The 21,291-nt window shown below is 40.5% G+C and overlaps 1 protein-coding gene across 1 annotated transcript in view; it reads left to right on the top strand.

The window, feature by feature from the left end:
* DOCK3 (dedicator of cytokinesis 3) overlaps nucleotides 1–21,291 on the top strand; it is a gene marked incomplete at both ends in the record, with an annotated part of 412,488 nt that overhangs the window by 329,052 nt on the left and 62,145 nt on the right. Inside the window, 5 exons of the mRNA XM_082848220.1 lie at nucleotides 6,305–6,388; nucleotides 7,431–7,531; nucleotides 11,596–11,677; nucleotides 16,118–16,288; nucleotides 19,414–19,606. Coding sequence (XP_082704346.1) covers nucleotides 6,305–6,388; nucleotides 7,431–7,531; nucleotides 11,596–11,677; nucleotides 16,118–16,288; nucleotides 19,414–19,606 — 631 coding nt within the window. The remainder of the gene's footprint in view (nucleotides 1–6,304; nucleotides 6,389–7,430; nucleotides 7,532–11,595; nucleotides 11,678–16,117; nucleotides 16,289–19,413; nucleotides 19,607–21,291) is intronic.

Genomic DNA, 21,291 nt, shown 5'->3' with positions numbered 1-21,291 from the left:
CCACCTGCCAAGGCAGGGGACACAGGTTCAAGCCCTGGTCCAGGAAGATCCCACATGCCGCAGAGCAGCTAAGCCCATGAGCCACAACTACTGAGCCTAAGCTCTAGAGCCCGTGAGCCACAACTACTGAAGCCCACACTCCTAGAGCCTCTGCTCCACAACAGGAGAAGCCACTGCAATGATAAGCCCGTGCACCGCAACAAAGAGTAGGCCCCCCCGCTCTGAGGCGGGAGTGCGAGCGGGGGCGTCAGCGTCAGGCCCAGCGGCTGGAGGCCAGACTCACCACACACACCGGTCTCTTTTGAAAGGGTAAGAAAAAGAAGAGGAAGAGAGAGAAACTACAGGAATCTACATCAGCCGTGTGGATGAAAGGCTCTTGGTGCTGCAGCCAGGAGTCAGTGCTGTGCCTCTGAGGTGGGAGAGCCAACTTCAGGACACTGGTCCACAAGAGACCTCCCAGCTCCACATAATATCAAATGGCAAATATCTCCCAGAGATCTCCATCTCAACACCAGCACCCAGCTTCACTCAACGACCAGCAAACTACAGTGCTGAAAATCCTATGCCAAACAACTAGCAAGACAGGAACACAACCCCACCCATTAGCAGAGAGGCTGCCTAAAATCATAATAAGTCCGCAGACACCCCAAAACACACCACCAGACGTGGACATGTCCACCAGAAAGACAAGATCCAGCCTCATCCACCAGAACACAGGCACTAGTCCCCTCCACCAGGAAGCCTACACAACCCACTGAACCAACCTTAGCCACTGGGGACAGACACCAAAAGCAACGGGAACTACGAACCTGCAGCCTGCAAAACAGAGACCCCAACACAGTAAGATAAGCAAAATGGGAAGACAGAAAAACACACAGCAGATGAAGGAGCAAGATAAAAACCCACCAGACCTAACAAATGAAGAGGAAATAGGCAGTCTACCTGAAAAAGAATTCAGAATAATGATAGTAAAGATGATCCAAAATCTTGGATATAGAATAGACAAAATGCAAGAAACATTTAACAAGGACCTAGAAGAACTAAAGATGAAACAAGCAATGATGAACAACACAATAAATGAAATTAAAAATACTCTAGATGGGATCAATAGCAGAATAACTGAGGCAGAGGAATGGATAAGTGACCTGGAAGATAAAATAGTGGAAATAACTACAGCAGAGCAGAATAAAGAAAAAAGAATGAAAAGAACTGAGAACAGTCTCAGAGACCTCTGGGACAACATCAAATGCACCAACATTCGAATTATACAGGTTCCAGAAGAAGAAGAGAAAAAGAAAGGGACTGAGAAAATATTTGAAGAGATTATAGTTGAAAACTTCCCTAATATGGGAAAGGAAATAGTTAATCAAGTCCAGGAAGCACAGAGAGTCCCATACAGGATAAATCCAAGGAGAAATGTGCCAAGACACATATTAATCAAACTGTCAAAAATTAAATACAAAGCAAACATATTAAAAGCAGCAAGGGAAAAACAACAAATAACACACAAGGGAATCCCCATAAGGTTAACAGCTGATCTTTCAGCAGAAACTCTGCAGGCCAGAAGGGAGTGACAGGGCATATTTAAAGTGATGAAGGAGAAGAACCTGCAGCCAAGATTACTCTACCCAGCAAGGATCTCATTCATATTTGATGGAGAAATTAAAACCTTTACAGACAAGCAAAAGCTGAGAGAGTTCAGCACCACCAAACCAGCTTTACAGCAAATGCTAAAGGAACTTCTCTAGGCAAGAAACACAAGAGAAGGTAAAGACCTACAATAACGAACCCAAAACAATTAAGAAAATGGAAATAGGAACATACATATTGATAATTACCTTAAATGTAAGTGGACAAAATGCTCCCACCAAAAGACACAGACTGGCTGAATGGATACAAAAACAAGACCCACATATATGCTGTCTACAAGAGACCCACTTCTGACCTAGAGACACATACAGACTGAAAGTAAGGGGATGGAAAAAGATACTCCATGCAAATGGAAACCAAAAGAAAGCTGGAGTAGCAATTCTCATATCAGACAAAATAGACTTTAAAATAAAGACTATGACAAGAGACAAAGAAGGACACTACATAATGATCAAGGGATCAATCCAAGAAGAAGAGATAACAATTGTAAATATTTATGCACCCAACATAGGAGCACCTCAGTACATAAGGCAAATACTAACAGCCATAAAAGGGGAAATCGACAGTAACACATTCATAGTAGGAGACTTTAACACCCCACTTTCACCAATGGACAGATCATCCAAAATGAAAATAAATAAGGAAACACAAGCTTTAAATGATACATTAAACAAGATGGACTTAATTGATATTTATAGGACATTCCATCCAAAAACAACAGAATACACATTTTTCTCAAGTGCTCATGGAACATTCTCCAGGATAGATCATATCTTGGGACACAAATCAAGCCTTGGTAAATTTAAGAAAATTGAAATTGTATCAAGTATCTTTTCCAACCACAACGCTATGAGACTAGATATCAATTACAGGAAAAGATCTGTAAAAAATACAAATACATGGAGGCTAAACAATACACTACTTAATAACGAAATGATCACTGAAGAAACCAAAGAGGAAATAAAAAAATACCTAGAAACAAATGACAATGGAGACATGACGACCCAAACCTATGGGATACAGCAAAAGCAGTTCTAAGAGGGAAGTTAATAGCAATACAATCCTACCTTAAGAAACAGGAAACATCTCGAATAAACAACCTAACCTTGCACCTAAAGCAATTAGAGAAAGAAGAACAAAAAACCCCAAAGTTAGCAGAAGGAAAGAAATCATAAAAATCAGATCAGAAATAAATGAAAAAGAAATGAAGGAAACGATAGCAAAGATCAATAAAACTAAAAGCTGGTTCTTTGAGAAGATAAACAAAATTGATAAACCATTAGCCAGACTCATCAAGAAAAAAAGGGAGAAGACTCAAATCAATAGAATTAGAAATAAAAAAGGAGAAGTAACAACTGACACTGCAGAAATACAAAGGGTCATGAGAGATTACTACAAGCAACTCTATGCCGTTAAAATTGACAACCTGGAAGAAATGGACTAATTCTTAGAAAAGCACAACCCTCCGAGACTGAAACAGGAAGAAATAGAAAATATAAACAGACCAATCACAAACCCTGAATTTTAAACTGTGATTAAAAATCTTCCAACAAACAAAAGCCCAGGACCAGATGGCTTCACAGGCGATTCTATACATAGAGAATCCTACAGATGCTACCAGAAAACTACTAGAGCTAATCAATGAATTTGGTAAAGTAGCAGGATACAAAATTAATGCACAGAAATCTCTGGCATTCCTATACACTAATGATGAAAAATCTGAAAGTGAAATCAAGAAAGTACTCCCATTTACCATTGCAACAAAAAGAATAAAATATCTAGGAATAAACCTACCTAAGGAGACAGAAGACCTGTATGCAGAAAATTATAAGACACTGATGAAAGAAATTAAAGATGATACAAATAGATGGAGAGATATACCATGTTCTTGGATTGGAAGAATCAACATTGTGAACATGACTCTACTACCCAAAGCAATCTACAGATTCAATGCAATCCCTATCAAACTACAACTGGTATTTTTCACAGAACTAGAACAAAAAGTTTCACAATTTGTATGGAACACAAAAGACCCTGAATAGCCAAAGCAATCTTGAGAACGAAAAACGGAGCTGGAGGAATCAGGTTCCCTGACTTCAGACTATACTACAAAGCTACAGTAATCAAGACAGTATAGTACTGGCACAAAAACAGAAAGATAGATCAATGGAACAGGATAGAAAGCACAGAGATAAACCCACGCACATATGGTCACCTTATCTTTGATAAAGGAGGCAGGAATGTACAGTGGAGAAAGGACAGCCTCTTCAATAGTGGTGCTGGGAAAACTGAACAGGTACATGTAAAAGTATGAGATTAGATCACTCCCTAACACCATACACAAAAATAAGCTCAAAATGGATTAAGGACCTAAATGTAAGGCCAGACACTATCAAACTCTTAGAGGAAAACATAGGCAGAACACTCTATGACATAAATCACAGCAAGATCCTTTTTGACCCACCTCCTAGAGAAATGGAAATAAAACCAAAAATAAACAAATGGGACCTAATGAAACTTCAAAGCTTTTGCACAGCAAAGGAAACCATAAACAAGACCAAAAGACAACCCTCAGAATGGGAGAAAATATTTGCAAATGAAGCAACTGACAAAGGATTAATCTCCAAAATTTACAAGCAGCTGATGCAGCTCAATAACAAAAAAACAAACAACCCAATCCAAAACTGGGCAGAAGACCTAAATAGACATTTCTCCAAAGAAGATATACAGACTGCCAACAAACACATGAAAGAATGCTCAACATCATTAATCATTAGAGAAATGCAAATCAAAACTACAATGAGGTATCATTTCGCACCAGTCAGAACGGCCATCATCAAAAAATCTGGAAAGAATAGATGCTGGAGAGGGTGTGGAGAAAAGGGAACACTCTTGCACTGCTGGTGGGAATGTGAATTGGTACAGCCACTATGGAGAACACTATGGAGGTTCCTTAAAAAACTACAAATAGAACCACCATATGACCCAGCAATCCCACTACTGGGCATATACCCTGAGGAAACCATGATTCAGAAAGAGTCATGTACCAAAATGTTCATTGCAGCTCTACTTACAGTAGCCCGGAGATGGAAACAACCTAAGTGTCCATCATCGGATGAGTGGATAAAGAAGATGTGGCACATATATACAATGGAATATTACTCAACCATAAAAAGAAACAAAATTGAGCTATTTGTAATGAGGTGGATAGACCTAGAATCTGTGATACAGAGTGAAGTAAGTCAGAAAGAGAAAGACAGATACTGTATGCTAACACATATATATGGAATTTAAGAAAAAAAAATGTCACGAATAGGGGTAAGACAGGAATAAAGACACAGACCTACTAGAGAACGGATTTGAGGATATGGGGAGGGGGAAGGGTAAGCTGTGACAAAGCGAGAGAGAGGCATGGACCTATATACACTACCAAACGTAAGGTAGATAGCTAGTGGGAAGCAGCCGCATAGCCCAGGGAGATCAGCTCGGTGCTTTGTGACCGCCTGGAGGGGTGGGATAGGGAGGGTGGGAGGGAGGGAGACGCAAGAGGGAAGAGATATGGGAACATATGTATATGTATAACTGATTCACTTTGTTATAAAGCAGAAACTAACACACCATTGTAAAGCAATTATACTTCAATAAAGATGTAATAATAAATAAATACTTAAAAAAAGATGTGGCACATATATACAATGGAATATTACTCAGCCATAAAAAGAAATGAAATTGAGCTATTTGTAATGAGGTGGATGGACGTAGAGCCTGTCATACAGAGTGAAGTAAGTCAGAAAGGGAAAGACAAATACCGTATGGTAACACATATATATGGAATTTAAGAAAAGAAAAATGTCATGAAGAACCTAGAGGTAAGACAGGAATAAAGACACAGACCTACTAGAGAATGGACTTGAGGATATGGGGAGGGGGAAGGGTAAGCTGTGACAAACTGAGAGAGTGGCATGGATATATATACACTACCAAACGTAAAATAGATAGCTAGTGGGAAGCAGCTGCATAGCACAGGGAGATCAGCTGGGGGCTTTGTGACCGCCTGGAGGGGTGGGATAGGGAGGGTGGGAGGGAGGGAGACACAAGAGGGAAGAGATATGGGAACATATGTATATGTATAACTGATTCACTTTGTTATAAAGCAGAAATGAACACACCATTGTAGAGCAATTATACTCCAATAAAGAGGAAAAAAAAAAAAAAGAGTAGCCCCCACTCACTGCAACTAGAGAAAGCCCGCACACAGCAACGAAGACCCAATGCAGCCGATAAATAAATAATTTATTTTTTTTAAAAGAAGAATCACTTAGATTGTCTTTATTTCAAAATTACTGTTCTACATGGATGTCCTACGTTTTTTAGGTAACTGCTCTTTCCTTATAAGTTTATCACTTACCCAATAGGAAGAGCCTCTTTAAGTCTCTCTTAGGGCCCTTTGGGCTGTAAGCAAACACCCCCAAGTCCACCTAGTTATTTCTTGGCTAGGCGGAGGTGGGATACTAGGTTATTTTTAAGTGGTGGTTTGAGATATTAGGAGATCTTTGACTTTGTTTACTGGGAAATAAATTCATTGGTGTATGGAAGTTTGAACATGTGTCCAAGGTCCAAAGACCTGAGCCCTCTGATTTTTATGCTGTTGCAGTTTCTACAGGACATCTTAGATACGCTGTTTGTGATTTTGGATGATAATACAGAGAAATACGGCCTGTTGGTGTTTCAGTCTTTGGTAAGTCTCACCCTTCCTGATTTTTATTAATTATTCCCGTCACATATTTTTTAAAAATCTAAGGAAAGCAATTTATTATAGTGAGTCAGCACAAGATGTAGATGTTTCCAATAGAAAAGGAACTGAGGAGTGTCACCCAAGGAAGACCAACAATCACCCTACCAGGCAGAGCCCTACAAGATCAAATCTGGACTTCAACTTTGTAGTTTTGATACTCAGTCTCACCACTGTTGCAGGGTTTCCTAGCCCCTGAAATAGTGACCTACACCAACAAAAGGCCCAGAGACTAATATAGGAAACAAGACAGCCTGTTTTTCCACTTACAAAAGTAGGATACAACCACCAGGAAAAGCAGAGACTCACTTGTGCTGGTGGAGCATCACACTCTCTCCCTCTATGCAGTGGTTTGGGAGCTAGAGTCTCAGAAGGTTGCTTAGTGTGCAAGGACAGTGATTTGGATGTTCAGTGTGTTTTGTTGAATATATCCAGTCCTACAGGAGGGCTGTATGTTCAAGGAGAACCAGATACTCTGAGTCTACCTGATAGATGAGGAGCAGAGGCAAGAGTTAGAATGGTACTTGCAAAGTTTGCTTCTCTGGCTTTTCTTCTTCCTTGTTTCCCTGGCCAGCCAACCCCATTTCCGAAGGGTACAGCCTTTCATAGGCTGGTTTGGCTTAGAGGACAATATTTTTCTCTCTCTCTTTTCCAAGTTTTTTGAGACAACTTAGTGTTTATGCCACCTACACAGGTATTGTTTTGTATTCCCTAGGTCCATATTGAACCACCTAGCATTCGTGAAGAGAGAAGCTCAAAGTAACACTGGCATTGACAAATGAGTCCCAAGTTTGGAATGGGAGGCCAGGGATGTTAGGAATAGAACAAATATGACAGAAATACAGACACAGAATGGAAATCCTACATTCACTGGGAACACTGGAGAAAACACTAGCAGTTTGCCATTCCTTGAAGAATCAAGAGTTGTTTCCTGCTGGGGATAGGTTTGAGGCCTCCAATTAATTCTGCTCCCCTCCATCTCTCCCAGGTATTCATCATCAACCTGCTCCGAGACATCAAATATTTCCATTTCCGACCTGTAATGGACACATACATCCAGAAGCACTTTGCTGGAGCCCTGGCATACAAGTAAGTTGCATTTGGCACCATCATTAGGACTTGTGTTTGACTAGAAAGACGGGCTTTTAAAAAGTTCAGTGGCACCAACATTCGTTCAGCAGACCTTTTTTTTTTAAACTTAATTTACTTATTTTTTAACCCGGGTAAAATACACAGAGCATAAAACATATCATCTTAACCAATTTTTTTTTATAAGGGTAACCTCTCTTTTTTTCTTTTTTTTTTAAAGAATCAATTTTATTTATTTGTTTATTTTTGGTTGCATTGGGTCTTCATTGCTGCACGTGGGCTTTCTGTAGCTGTGGCGAGCGGGGGCTACTCTCTGTGGTGGTGTGCAGCTTCTCATTGCGGTGGCTTCTCTTATTGCGAAGCACAGGCTCTAGGCACACGGGCTCAGTCGTTGTGGCACTCGGGCTTAGTTGCTCTGCAGCATGTGGGATCTTCCCAGACCAGGGATTGAACCCGTGTCCCCTGCATTGGCAGGCGAATTCTTAACCACTGGGTCACCAGACAATTCCCTTAACCATTTTTAAGTGTACAGCTCAGTGGCATTAAGTATATCTACATTTTTGTACAACCATCACCACCATTCATCTCCAGAACTGTTTTCATCTTGCAAATCTGAAGCTCTGTACCCATTAACCAATAACTTCCCATTCCCCCCACCACCACCAGCCCTCGTGTAATCACCATTATACTTTTTGTCTATGGATTTGCTAATCTGGGACCTCATATAAATTGAATCATACAATATTTGTCTCTTTGTGACTGGCTTATTTCACTTACCATAATGTCCTCAGTGCTCATCCATGTCATAGCATGTGTCAGAATTTCCTTCCTTTTATTCTAAATAATGTTCCACTGTATATACCACATTTTGTTTATCCATTCATCTGTTGATGAATACTTGGCTATATTTATCCACCTTTCAGCAATTGTGAATAATGCTACTATGAACATGGGCATACAAATATCTCTTAGAGACCCTGCTTTCAAGTCTTTTGGGTATATACCCAGAAATGGAATGGGTAGATCATATGATAATCCTATTTTTAATTTTTTAAGGAACCACCATACTATTTTCCACAGCAGCTGCACCATTTTACATTCCCACCAATAATGCACAAGTGTTCCAGTATCTCCACATTCTCGCCAATACTTGTTACTTTCTGGTTTTTTTGTATTTTTTTTAATAGTAGCCTTTCTAATGGGTATGAGATGGTATCTTGTGGTTTTGATTTGCATTTCCCTAATGATTAGTGATGTTGAGCATCTCTTCATGTGCTTATTGACCATTTATGTATCTTCTTTGGAGAAAAATCTATAAGTCCTTTGCCTATTTTTGAATCAGGTTGTTTGGTTGGTTGTTGCTGAGCTGTAATTCTGGATATTAACCCATTTTCAGGGATATGATTTGCAAATATTTTCTCCCATTGCCTTTTTAATCTGTTGATTGTGTCTTTTGATGCACAGAAGTCTTCAATTTTGATATAGTTTAATTTATCTAATTTTTCTTTCATTGCTTATGTTTTGATGTCTTATCCAAGAAATGATTGCTTAATCCAATGTCATGAAACTTTTCTCCTATGTTTTTGTATAAGAGTTTTATCTCTTATATTTAGGTATTTGATTAATTTTAAATTAATTTTTGTTTATTGTGCAACATAAGGGTCCACTTTTATTCTTTTGTGTGTGGATATTTAGTTTTCCAATACAACTTGTAGAAAAAGAATATCCTTTTCCCATTTAATGATGAAAATCATTTGGCCGTATACATGAGGGTTTATTTCTGGGCTGTTTTATTCTATTGATGTATGTATCTGTCTTTATGCCAGTCCCACCCTGTTTTGACTAGTCTTTATAATCAAAGTTAAAGTTACTCTTTGTAGCTTTGTAGGACGTTTGAAATCAGGAAGTGTGCATCCTCTAACTTTGTTCTTCTTTTTCAAGATTGTTTTGGCTGTTTGGGGTCCCTAGAGATTCCATATGAACTTTAGGATGGATTTTTCTATTTCTGCAAAAAATGCCATTGGGATTTTGATAGAGATTGCATTGAATTTGTAGATCACTTTGGATAGTGTTGACATCTTAACCAAATTAAGTCTCCCAATCCATGAATGTGGATGTCTTTCCATTTATTATTAACTTCTTTAATTTCTTTCTCTTTTTTTTCAGCAACATTTTGTTTTCAAAGTATAAGTCTTTCACCCCCTTGGTTAACGTTATTCCTAAGTATTTTATTCTTTTTTGATGCTACTGTAAATGGATTGTTTTCTTAATTTTCTTTTTTGATTGTTCGTTGTTAGTATATAGAAAAGCAAATGATTTATATATGTTGATTTTGTTGCAGTGTTGCTGAATTCATTTATTAGTTCTAACAGAGTTTTTTGTGGATTCTTTAGATTTTTCTATATACAAGATCATGTTAGCTACAAACAAAGATAATCTTATTTCTTCCTTTCCAATTTGGATGCCTTATTTTTTTTTTTTTTTTGGCAGTACGCGGGCCTCTCACCGTTGTGGCCTCTCCCGTTGCGGAGCACAGGCTCCGGACGCACAGGCTCAGCGGCCATGGCTCACGGGCCCAGCCACTCTGTGGCATGAGGGATCCTCCCGGACCGGGGCATGAACCCGTGTCCCCTGCATTGGCAGGCGGACTCTCAACCACTGCGCCACCAGGGAGGCCCCAATTTGGATGCCTTTTATTGCTTTTCCTTGCCCAATTGCTCTTTCACTACTAATATGTTGAATAGAAGTGGCAAAAGCAGGCATCCTTGCGTTGTTTCTGATCTTAGAGGAACACATTTCAGTCTTTTACCGTTGAGTATGATGTTAGATGTTAGCTTTCCGCTGATGTTTTAAACTAGAGTTTATTACATAGTTGTCATACTTTTCCTTCTAAGAAATGATGGCAGAGCTGCTAAAAATATGTCTTGCTTTTTCAGTGAGAAACATGTGAATAGCTAACTATAGTACTGACAAATAAATATCAAAGAAAAGAAAAAGATAGTCAATAAAAGAGATAATATGAATAATAAACATGGGAAACACTCACAGCTTATCTAAAACCATTAAAGCAATTTTTAAAGTCACCATATTATTCTATGGAATGAGTACAAGTTGTTTTTTGTTTTTTTTTTTATTTGGTTGCACCAGGTCTTAGTTGCAGCAGGCGGGCTCCTTAGTTGCGGCACATAGACTCCTTAGTTGTGGCATGCACGTGGGATCTAGTTCCCTGACCAGGGATCGAACCCAGGCCCTGCATTGGGAGCACGGAGTCTTATCCACTGTGCCACCAGGGTAGTCCCAGAACAAGTTTAGAAAACAAAACCGAAGGGTTCTGAGGCTGTGGAATCACTGGAACTCTGACACTTTGATGTCACTTTGGAGAGCAGGCACTGCGCTGTGTACTTTACATGTGTCATCTCATTAGAATTCACAGTTTGAGATGTACTGTTGTTTCCTCTATATTTTAAATGAAAAGAATGAGGACAGAGGACCCAAATAACTTGCCCAAGGATGCAAAGCTAGAAACTGATAGGCCTAAGATGCGAACTGTTATCTGACGAGGGCCTGCACTCTTGCCCTGTGTACTCTTTTGCCATGTAAATGTGAAGGCCTTCTGACCCTGTAATCCCATTCCACTCAGATGACTTGGTCCTAAGGAAATAAGATCATTGGGATGGCAAGGAGAGGCACACCGGACTATATACCTTTATTCAGAGTCTGTTGTATGTTCGGGAGACTTAGCAGTTTTAAACAAAACAAAACAAAACACACATCCAGTCCCAGACTTCGGGAAAACTTTCTTGTAATCAGAAAAAAATGTGTGTCAGGGAAAGTGGGAAAGAATGATTATAATTGCTGATTGAAATGTGGCAACTCTTTTTGGACAGGGAGTGTTGTCTGGTCTTGGATGATCTAAAGATTCCACAGCTGTATTGGATCCATCACTCTATTCTAGCTCATTAGCAGTATATTATTTCCTATATGGCTAATTCAGGACTGCAAATATTTTAGGCTGCATTGCTCTTGGATTAACGTGGGGTTTCTGAAACTGTTCTTTTTCCTAGGGAGCTAATCCGCTGTTTGAAGTGGTACATGGACTGCTCAGCAGAACTGATTCGGCAGGATCACATTCAGGAAGCCATGAGGGTAATGTACTGAGCTTGCTGTACAAAAAGGGCCCACCCCTGCAGAACTTTGCAAGTAGCCTCAATGGAGTAGTGTGCAGGACAAGTGTAGACAGCCAGTACACTGCTCTGCTTTCAGGAATGACTGCCTTGATCCACATAACTGCCTTTTCCTCACTTTGATTTTGCCCTAAAAGGTCTTTATTCCTCATAATTTTATCTTAAAGCAGGAGGGAGGGATGATGTGCATGTGGCTCTGAGCCATCCTCCCTGCCTGGTTTCTACCAACAATGTCAGTCTTTGCTTCCACTGGCTAAAATATCATATCTCCTTCTAAGCCAGTGTTGGTGGCAACATTGATGAGAAATAAGATCTTCCAATACTTTTCCCTTCTTCAGTAGTTACTAAACATTGTTTTCTATAACTGTTTTAAGAATGCACTGTATGCAGATATGTTGAGAAGAAGATAATCTAAAAACCGTGACCAGGCAGCCCTTTGCCTTGCTGGACAGCTCCACTTTACAGGGGACTGTCCTCATTGTTAGTTAACTATACTTTCTGGTAACTTCTTTTCATGGCTACTGCTTCTACTGTAGAGAACAGCCTATGAGAATGTTGATCCCTCTTTTGCTCAACAGTTCTCCATATAGCTGTTTGAAGAAAACTGTCGTATCCTCTGAGAACTCATTTAAAGCAAGTTCATGCTTGCTTGCTTTCTTTTTTGTCCCTGTCTTTTCTTGTTCTTGAGTTACTCTCATTTTTTGGTTGCTTTTTAACCATGTCTTTCCCATCCTTTCTAGTTAGTAATAAAAGAAGAATGGCAGCAAAGTAGTTCTGCTTTCTCTTTGTCCTCTTTTAATATCCATCATCTGCTCTAAGTACTTCTGGGCCTATGATTTTGTTATTCTTGTCCACGTGGTAACAGGTAAAACAGATGTTCCCCCAAGCATCATCAGATTAAAGAGGCAAAATCAAATCATAAATCCATATTTTCCCTGCCTCTTCTCTGCACATTCTTTAAAAATCTAAGGCCACAAGTCTCACTTCTGTCTTTCTTCACGCAATACATGTCAGCTGAGCAATCAGCATGTCTTGGGTGCTAAGATGCAAAGAGTAAGACTGACCTCTCCCCTTGAAGAACACATCCCCTGTGTCCTAAGGGGAATCAGGTTCAAACACAAGTGTAGAGCAGGGTTCTGAGTGTAATGTGAGGGCAAGCACTGGGTTCTGTTCTTCTCTGAACCCTAGCACCTGTGAAGTGCCCTGCATAGTATTTGAGGGGATACAAGTTGAGTTAAATACAAAAGATTCTATGTGAGTTCATAAATTAATTGCTTAAGGTTACTGGAGATGCTATCTCAGAAGTTTTCCCCTAAGAGTCATTCATTCAGCCATTCATTCAGTCAGTATTGCTTGATACCTGCCATATGTCAGACACTGTGTTAACCACTGGGGATTCAGCAGGAGCCCAAGTAGAAAGGCTAGGCCTTCATAGCACTTCCATTCAAGTGGGGAAAAGGCAGATAATAAACATGTCAAACAGATAAATACACAAAGTAAGTGAGAAAAGAACATTGATGATGCTATGAGGGAAATAAACAGGATCTTGGGATGGAATGGCTGGAGAGGAGGGTTTACTTCAGATCAAGAGTTTAGGGAAAGCTTCTCTGATGAGGTGACCTGAGCTGAAATCAGTGTTAAGAACTGGGGGACACACATTTCAGACTGAGGAAACAGAATGTTTAAAAGCCTGGATGGGAAAGAGCTAGAGTTTTCAAGCAATCATAAAGTGGCTGATGTGACCAAAGCAGAAGCTTTCAAATGTTAGGTTGGATGTGAGAGGTGGCAGAAAGGAAGACCTGAGGGTGGTTCCAGGGGTCTGGCTAGATGAGCTGGGTTGATGGCAGGGTCACCTATGGAGGTACAAAATTCCTGGAGAATATCAGGCTTGGGTGGGGAAAAGGAAGAGTTCCATTGTGGGGGAGCACTTTTCTGGGGGTACTTTCATACTTGTTCTTACCATATCAAATGTATTTGAGTGGCATCTGATACTAATGCATCTAGCCCAACGGTTTTATCAGGCCATTTCCACTTCTTCATCAAATTTCAGTTTACAAGTCCTCTTGACCAAATGTGTAAGTCTCTATCTGATCCTAATTTCATCCTTATTCACAGAATGCATATGCTTCTGACCTGGCATTTCTTACTCCGGTATCATAATCTGTGGACCAGGAAACCTCCTCTTCTTTATTGCTCTTGATTCAATACATCTTGCTACTTACACATCATCTCTTCCTTTCCCTTTCAGAGTCATGACCTTCCAAAGTTATGCCACTAAAGATGAAAATAAAGAGTCTTTTATTTTCTTACTTGGTTACATTATTCCTGTGTGAATGACTTACGAGGAGGTATCCTTGGTGGGTCTGAGGATGGCTTTTGGCAGGGCGTTCCAAAAAGGCAGCATACTTTTCACTGCTGAGCTGCATCAGGCTCTTACCAGGGAGCCAGGAAAGAGAAAGCACAATGATCTCCTTAGTGACAGAAAGGTTGTAATAACTTTTAGGATCTCTTTTCCCTTCAGGTTTATTAACTTAAGTAGAAAAAGACAGAGAAGCTGCTTCAGCCGTAGTTAAGGGTTCCATTTTCTCCACACAGGGTTGGGAACACCTGTAAACTTCAAACAACTTCCATAGGATCCACCCTCACCTTTTATCCCACTCTTCTGCTCTCCTCTCTTTACCCAGTTGCATCTGTCACAGGTGGCCAACTTTACCTGGTCCTGGCCATCAGCTGGTGCTGATGGTAAAAATCAAGAGGAGTAGGGAAAGGGGAAGTCAGGTAATGATGGATGACTAGAAGTGAGCTTGTTTTCCTTGCCCTCATCCAGGTTTTCACAGGCTGTCTTCGACAACAGCCTTGTACTCCTCTGCAAAGTGTTTTATATTTTAGGACTTAATGGAGGAACTGATCTCTCGTACCCAGGAAGTGCAAGCGACTTTGCTGTCTGGTTCTGCCTCTCACTCTGAAACTAGTGGATGTTTTAAGCCACTCAGTACATCTCTTGTGGTAGTTGTTTCAAACTGAGAAAAAAAACACTTTCCTTTTTAAATTTAGCAGAGACTTTCCAGGTTCTTTACAGACCAGGCATTAAATTTCCAGATTATTTGTAGACCAGGCATTAAAAGGCTACTGAAACAGAGACTGTAGCATTTATGGAGATGAGGCCAAACACTGTAACTTATTCTGCAGAATCCTCTGGTGCAGGCCTTGGAACACACATTTTTCTGAACTAGCCATTTTCCCATGCCAACTGAGTTCAGTGTGGAGCACATAAACACACACACACACACACACACACTCACACACACAAAGTTTTGCTTTGCTAAACCTGACAGATGAATAGATCATGAAAGTAGCTTGGGAATTGTTTCCTGTTATATAGTTCAAGTAACTGAGCTCCATATTTCATCCTTGGATAAGTTTCTCCTCAGTTTTCAATGTCTCTGCCTTTCCAGTGTCTGGGAAATCGTTAGCCTTTCTTTGATTAGAAAGTATAGTCTTGGATCTTGAATTCTCTTAAAAGAGAATTATTCAGCTCATAAGCATGGGCCAAGCTGCAGGGACTCCTCAGAATCAGATTCTGCTCCCAAAACATGTTATGGGAGCTTTGTCTTCTGTATTGTTCATGAACTATTGATGGCAGGTGTCCTGGTCTGGAAGAGGATGGAAAATGGGTGGGTTAGGTCCACCAGCTCCTGTGCAACTAGGGACAAGTTCTTCAGACTTGACCCCTGGTGGGAAGGCTGGCACCGTGTCCAGCTGTTTCTTGAAGATGCAGAAGACTCTTTAAAGGACTCTTCCTTCTTGGAATAAATTTAAGAGAGGTTCTTATATCATTGCCTTTGTAGCCTTTTATTTCCAGACCTGAGAAAAATGAGAGAAATTTAATTTTCTTTTGATTCTATATGGTCTTGAATTCAGCTGCTTCCATAACAGTCTGTGGTTATACACTTCCATACCGCATGAAATAATTTGATGATTCTCTCAGTACATAGACAGTTGCTGCTCAGTGACCACTGGAGTTTTGAGAAAAGGTTTAAAAACTTAAAGTGCTTCACTACTAAATATAAAGTAGATTAATAATAACCTGCTATATAGCACAGGGAATTCTACTGAATACTCTGTAATGACCTATACAGGAAAAGAATCTAAAACAGAGTGGATATATGTATATGTATAACTGATTCACTTTGCTGTACAGCAGAAACTAACACAACATTGTAAATCAACTCTACTCCAATAAAAATTTTTTAAAAATTAAACTACTTGTCTCCATAGTTGGAATTGTCCCCTTCCCAAGCTTGGTGTATAATTTTCTGGTACTCCACCCTTCATTCCCTCATATGTTAGTTTCTGGACATCTTTAACACCTCTCTATCCCTTTTTCCTCCTACACCTCCAGGCCTTGGAGTACCTTTTCAAGTTTATTGTGCAGTCAAGGATCCTCTACTCACGTGCCACCTGTGGGATGGAAGAGGAGCAATTCCGGTCCAGCATCCAAGAACTTTTCCAGTCCATCCGGTTTGTGCTCAGTTTGGACAGCAGAAACTCAGAAACACTCCTTTTCACTCAGGTCTGTGAGCTATAGCAAAGTTTTGCTGCTGGATTCTTGTCTGTCTTAGCAGGTGATTTCTTTGTCCTCTGGCTTCCAGAGTCAAAGAAGCCCTGCCAAGCTCCTATGTTTTGGGTAAGGGATGAGTTATAAGGAAATACCTAATAGAATAAAATGCTGCTTTTACTTCAAAGCCAGCTATGCCCCAGCTTCCAAATATAAGACAGCCCAGTGGCTTTATGGTGGAGAAGAAGCACAACTTTGCCCTCTTTAGACCAAATTTATTTAGCTACCATGCTATTAGTTGTTCGTGAACATCTTATTTATAGAGGATATTCAGAATTTATAGAGAATTTTATTTCCTAGCCACTGTATTAATTTTGAAAACCTCAGGTTAGTATTGGTCCATCCTAGCAGTTAAGAATGAAATAGGTTGAAAAACAGCAGAAATAACTAGAAAACTTTGGCTAAGAATTAGGATTAGATTCCATTAGAAATACCAGTGTGGGAAGCAAGTTGCTTCCTTATATTAAAAATGTCTGTCCAGCTAATCAGTCACCTTTTACATGCAACCTTACCCTAGAAGGGATCACGGATATTGTTCATTACCCCAGTCACAAAGGGGTTATTTTTGCTTATAAATAAATGTCAGAATTTTATCTAATGAATTTCACTTCTTTGATTTTTCTGAAGCCAATTATTACATCAAAACCTGTGAGCAAAGACCAGACAGCCTTTCTCATGTCCATTCATTCAGTCACTGCCAGGTCTGTCAGAGCAAATGTATGTTTAAATACCTCATTTAAGATTAGAATAGTCTGCTTTTTTTGTTTTCCACTTGCTTCTATGTTGCCCCTTGATGCCAGTTGCCCATAAGCCCCTTGGCCCAGAGAACAGGTGAGCAACTGGGGGATAGCCTCTATGAAACAGTGGAATACATCAAGGTCACCAGGTATCTCTATAAGAAAGGCTCCTTCCATGGTCTCCCCTCCTGAACACCCCAAGCCAGTCATCTTTCTCCTCCCTTCCTCTCCCCCAGCCTATCTGTTCCTGCCAACCAGGGCCCAGGACACCTACTCCTCCCTCAGCATGTGGAGATGTGGGGAGCTAGCAGAGCAAGCCAGATACATTTTCTGAGAACTCAGCAGTGCCCTGTACTCAATGGCATGTTCCTATCACATCAGGATAAATAGCTTAGATGTAGTCTTATCTTAGACCTGAGTCAGAATCAGACCTGCTTCTTTGGTGCCAGGCTCATGTTTCACAGTTTCAGAACTTTCAGCAAGTATGCTCTTCAGTCAGACTTTATATCTTTGATTCTGACCACTAGGAGATGTTATGGTGCAAGTGTCCTTCTGTTCCGATGCCATAAGTATAGGAAATTTCACCATTTAAGAGAGCAAATCAGCTACTGTTTGTTGTTGATTATGAAATACCTGCTTTTCTGGGAATTTCCTAGCAGTCCAGTGGTTAGGACTCGGCACTTTCACTGCCGTGGCCCCAGGTTCAAGCCCTGGTTGGGGAACTAAGATCCTGCAAGCCACACAGCACAGCCAAAAGGAAAGGAAAAAAAAAAGAAATACCTGCTTTTCCCCCTTTGTCTTTTGTATCTAGTTGCTTATGATGATAGTTTTTGTGCTGGTTCTAATTACTGCAAAATGATCTCCTTGATATCCCAGGGAGTTATAAATCTGCAGATAGAATTCATAAAAGTTCAGTCCTTGGTCCTGGCCTGAACATAGACTGCAGTATGACAGACCCATTTCCCCAGGTCATAAATTTTCACTCACTCTAGGCCAGTGTCTTACTGCCTGTTGAAGCAATCAGGATAAACAGCTCCCCACCCTGCCCCCCAAACTGTCACTTAGGAAGAGCGCACTCTCACCTCGTCTCAAGGTGACACTCCATTTCCCTTTGTAAATCTTGGCTTAATAGTGTAAGAGGACTGAGAAGTACGAAGAGCCTCCTTCATGCTGCTTCCGTTTAGACAAGAGAAATGAACAAGAGCCAGCATTTATTGAAGGCCTATTGTGTGCCAGGCAGTCTACTGGAAATTAATTTTATGCACCTAAACTTTTTCCTCATACCAATACGAGGAGATAAGTAATAGCATCATCCCCATTTTATAGATGAGAAAAGTGAGAATTAGGTAGTAACTCACCCAAGGTTAGGTGGCAGATAAGTGGTAACGCTGGGATTTAAACTCATGTCTGTCCAATTCCAAAACCCATTCTCTTTCTCCTAAACTATTCTGCCTCCCAAAGGCTATTCCTAAACTATTCCTAAACTATTCCTAAACTATTCCTAAACTATTCTGCCTCCCAAAGGCTCAGATTCTCAAGAGAATATTGAGACTCAGTTCTCAAGAGGTTACCATATGGGTCTGCCAGAGCTAAGATCCTAGGAGAGAATTCTCCAAACACACACATACTCCACTTGTCCAGGCCATCTAGGTCTCTGAACTCTATGCCAACATTATCAGCAGTCCTCAAGAGTTCATGGCTGACTAAATCCACACATTCTCCATCCTTTTGGACTTACACTTGAAACTGCCAGGCATCACACGTGAAGGAACTAATTTACAAAGTCTTTAGATTTCATGGTTTCAAATAAATGACACTATTCTGGGGAAATGGTCCAGTTTTCAGAGCTGTATTGCTAGCTGAAGGACTGTGAATGAAGTTCACCTAGTGCTGCTTGATGGTGCTCAGTTATCTTTGCCTACGTTCTTTGAGAGCTTCCTGGCTTGAATTTGGGACTGAAACTGGAAAATCAAGAGCTTGATCGTAGAGACAGACAAAAAATTTAAATCCATTTTATGAGCAAAAACAGCTATAGATGTTAAGCCCTAGAGTTAATTTCTGTATATATTCCCTTCTCTTGCCAGCAAATGCCTTGGCAAGTTCTGAAAGCTTCAAGCGGCCTGAGCCCCAGTAAATTCTCTTGTTTTGGTTACCTTTTTGGTTCTTCCTGCTGCATGCCCTAAGAGTGCTGCAGGGTGGAGTGCAAGGCCAGGGAGGAGCACATTCGAGGCAGGGGTGCTGCAATGACTTCTCAGCCTCTCACCACCATGTATCATTGTCTAAGCATGCAAGATAGATGCATACCTAACTCTGAGCTAACCAGACCTTCACTTGCTTCCGCAGGCTGCACTTCTCAATTCCTTCCCAACGATCTTTGATGAGCTGCTGCAAATGTTCACTGTGCAGGAGGTAGCAGAGTTTGTGAGAGGGACTCTGGGGAGCATGCCCAGCACTGTGCACATTGGGCAGTCAATGGATGTGGTCAAGCTGCAGTCCATTGCCAGAACTGTGGATAGCCGCCTATTTTCTTTCTCAGGTAAATCAAGTTGGGATGAGAGTCACACTCACCTTTCTTCCTTATCAGGGTGTTGGCCAAGTGGGAAGCAAAGGATCAGTTTCATCAGCCATCATGCAAGACACCAGTGGCCCTTCAAATGCAGAGTTTTTGGTAAACTCTGTTAGAGAATGCAGCCAGAACCTAGGCCTACTGCCTTACTCACAATTTATTCCTAGGGACCCACATGGGGTGGCCTGCCTCCAGGCCCACAAGTCTAGCCGGCTGCCAAGAATGGGGCCTGCCATAGCCCCAGCAGGATGAAAAAGCAGAAGGAAAGGAAGGGGAACAAGAGAGAAAGGTCTAGCCCAAGGGGATAGGATAAGTCAAGGAAATAAAAGAGACCCTGAAAGGGGGGCCCTGAGGACCCACTATACTTTCTTGGTTCCTGTCCTCACCAGTCAGATAGATTCCTCTCTCTGAAGGAGCTTCTAAAGATTAGACAAAGTGATGGAGAGGAGCCCTCCACACTCCAAGAGAGGTCAGGACAGCCTAACACATACCGTCAGCAGGCCAGACTGTCTTTCAGAAGGAACCCCCGGATTCATACCTGAAACCACATTGAATGTGATCAAGTACTCAATAGTCAGATGTTAAGATCAATGTGAGCCTGATCCTTTAAGCAGAATATCACTATTGTGGACTAAATTTCTAGGGCACAGGAATAAATCTGAAATGCTAGTAAAGCAATTTTTATTAGAATTTTTATAATTAGAATTTTTTGGTAGTAAAATTTTTTAAGTTTGACTTTTAAAGTATAAGAACAATAATTTCTCAGCCCAGAGCTACACACATTTGCAGTACTAAATAAATACTCTCTTTAACTTAACTCTACCTGTGTAAAGTATTGCTGATGGTAAAGCTGCCACCAAGAAATTCAGATTTTCTCCACCTGTAACTTTTTATGGTAAACACTTTGCATCAGTTCCTGGATTGAAGATAAAATCAATGGTTTGGACATACTTTCATTGAAGCCACTGCATACACTCAAGCTTTGAGCACTGCTTAAAGCAGATGCTTTCTGAATATATGGGAAGGCGGACAGCAGACTGCCCTCATTGACATACGTTATTTCTAATACCTTTGCATGTACTTGCTGCTTCCCATAATCACTTAAGAAAAATTGTTCTTATCTGGCTGGAACTATGTAATTGGATATTGAGATAATAAGCCACGACCAAATTTTCACTTGCATCTCACTTACATTGAATGCCTGAGTTGAAGCATCTTCCCTGAAGCAGGAAGACTTTTACCAGTGGTGTCATTAACCAACACATATCCTCAGAGCATATCAGTTTGGTTTCTCCATTAGCAGGTTCCAATAAAAAACTACTATTTTGTCTGCAGGCAGCTGTTGGTTGTTACAAATCTTGCTCTGTTGGTATTTTGGTCTACAAAATACAGTATGAGCTTCTCTTTTATCCAAGCATCCTTTTAAACATAGAATAGCTGTCATTCCATTTTTTTGAACATATTCTAAGTATTTGACAAGGCAGTCCCCAAAACCTCTTGTATGTCATGTAGTTTGTCTTTTGCTGAAAAAGATTTTCATTCTGAATTTCATCTGGAATACTTAATTATGGTCAAATATGAATAATAAATCCCAAATGCCTTGGCTTGTTTGTGTTACTGGTAGTCTGACTGAATCATGCTGGCCGGGTGTTGTG

Source organism: Leucopleurus acutus (assembly GCF_964270905.1).
Source record: "Leucopleurus acutus genome assembly, chromosome: 10".
Lineage (NCBI taxonomy): Eukaryota > Metazoa > Chordata > Mammalia > Artiodactyla > Delphinidae > Leucopleurus > Leucopleurus acutus.
The sequence above is the reverse complement of the archived record's forward strand: the minus strand, read 5'-3'. Positions and strand labels throughout refer to the sequence as shown.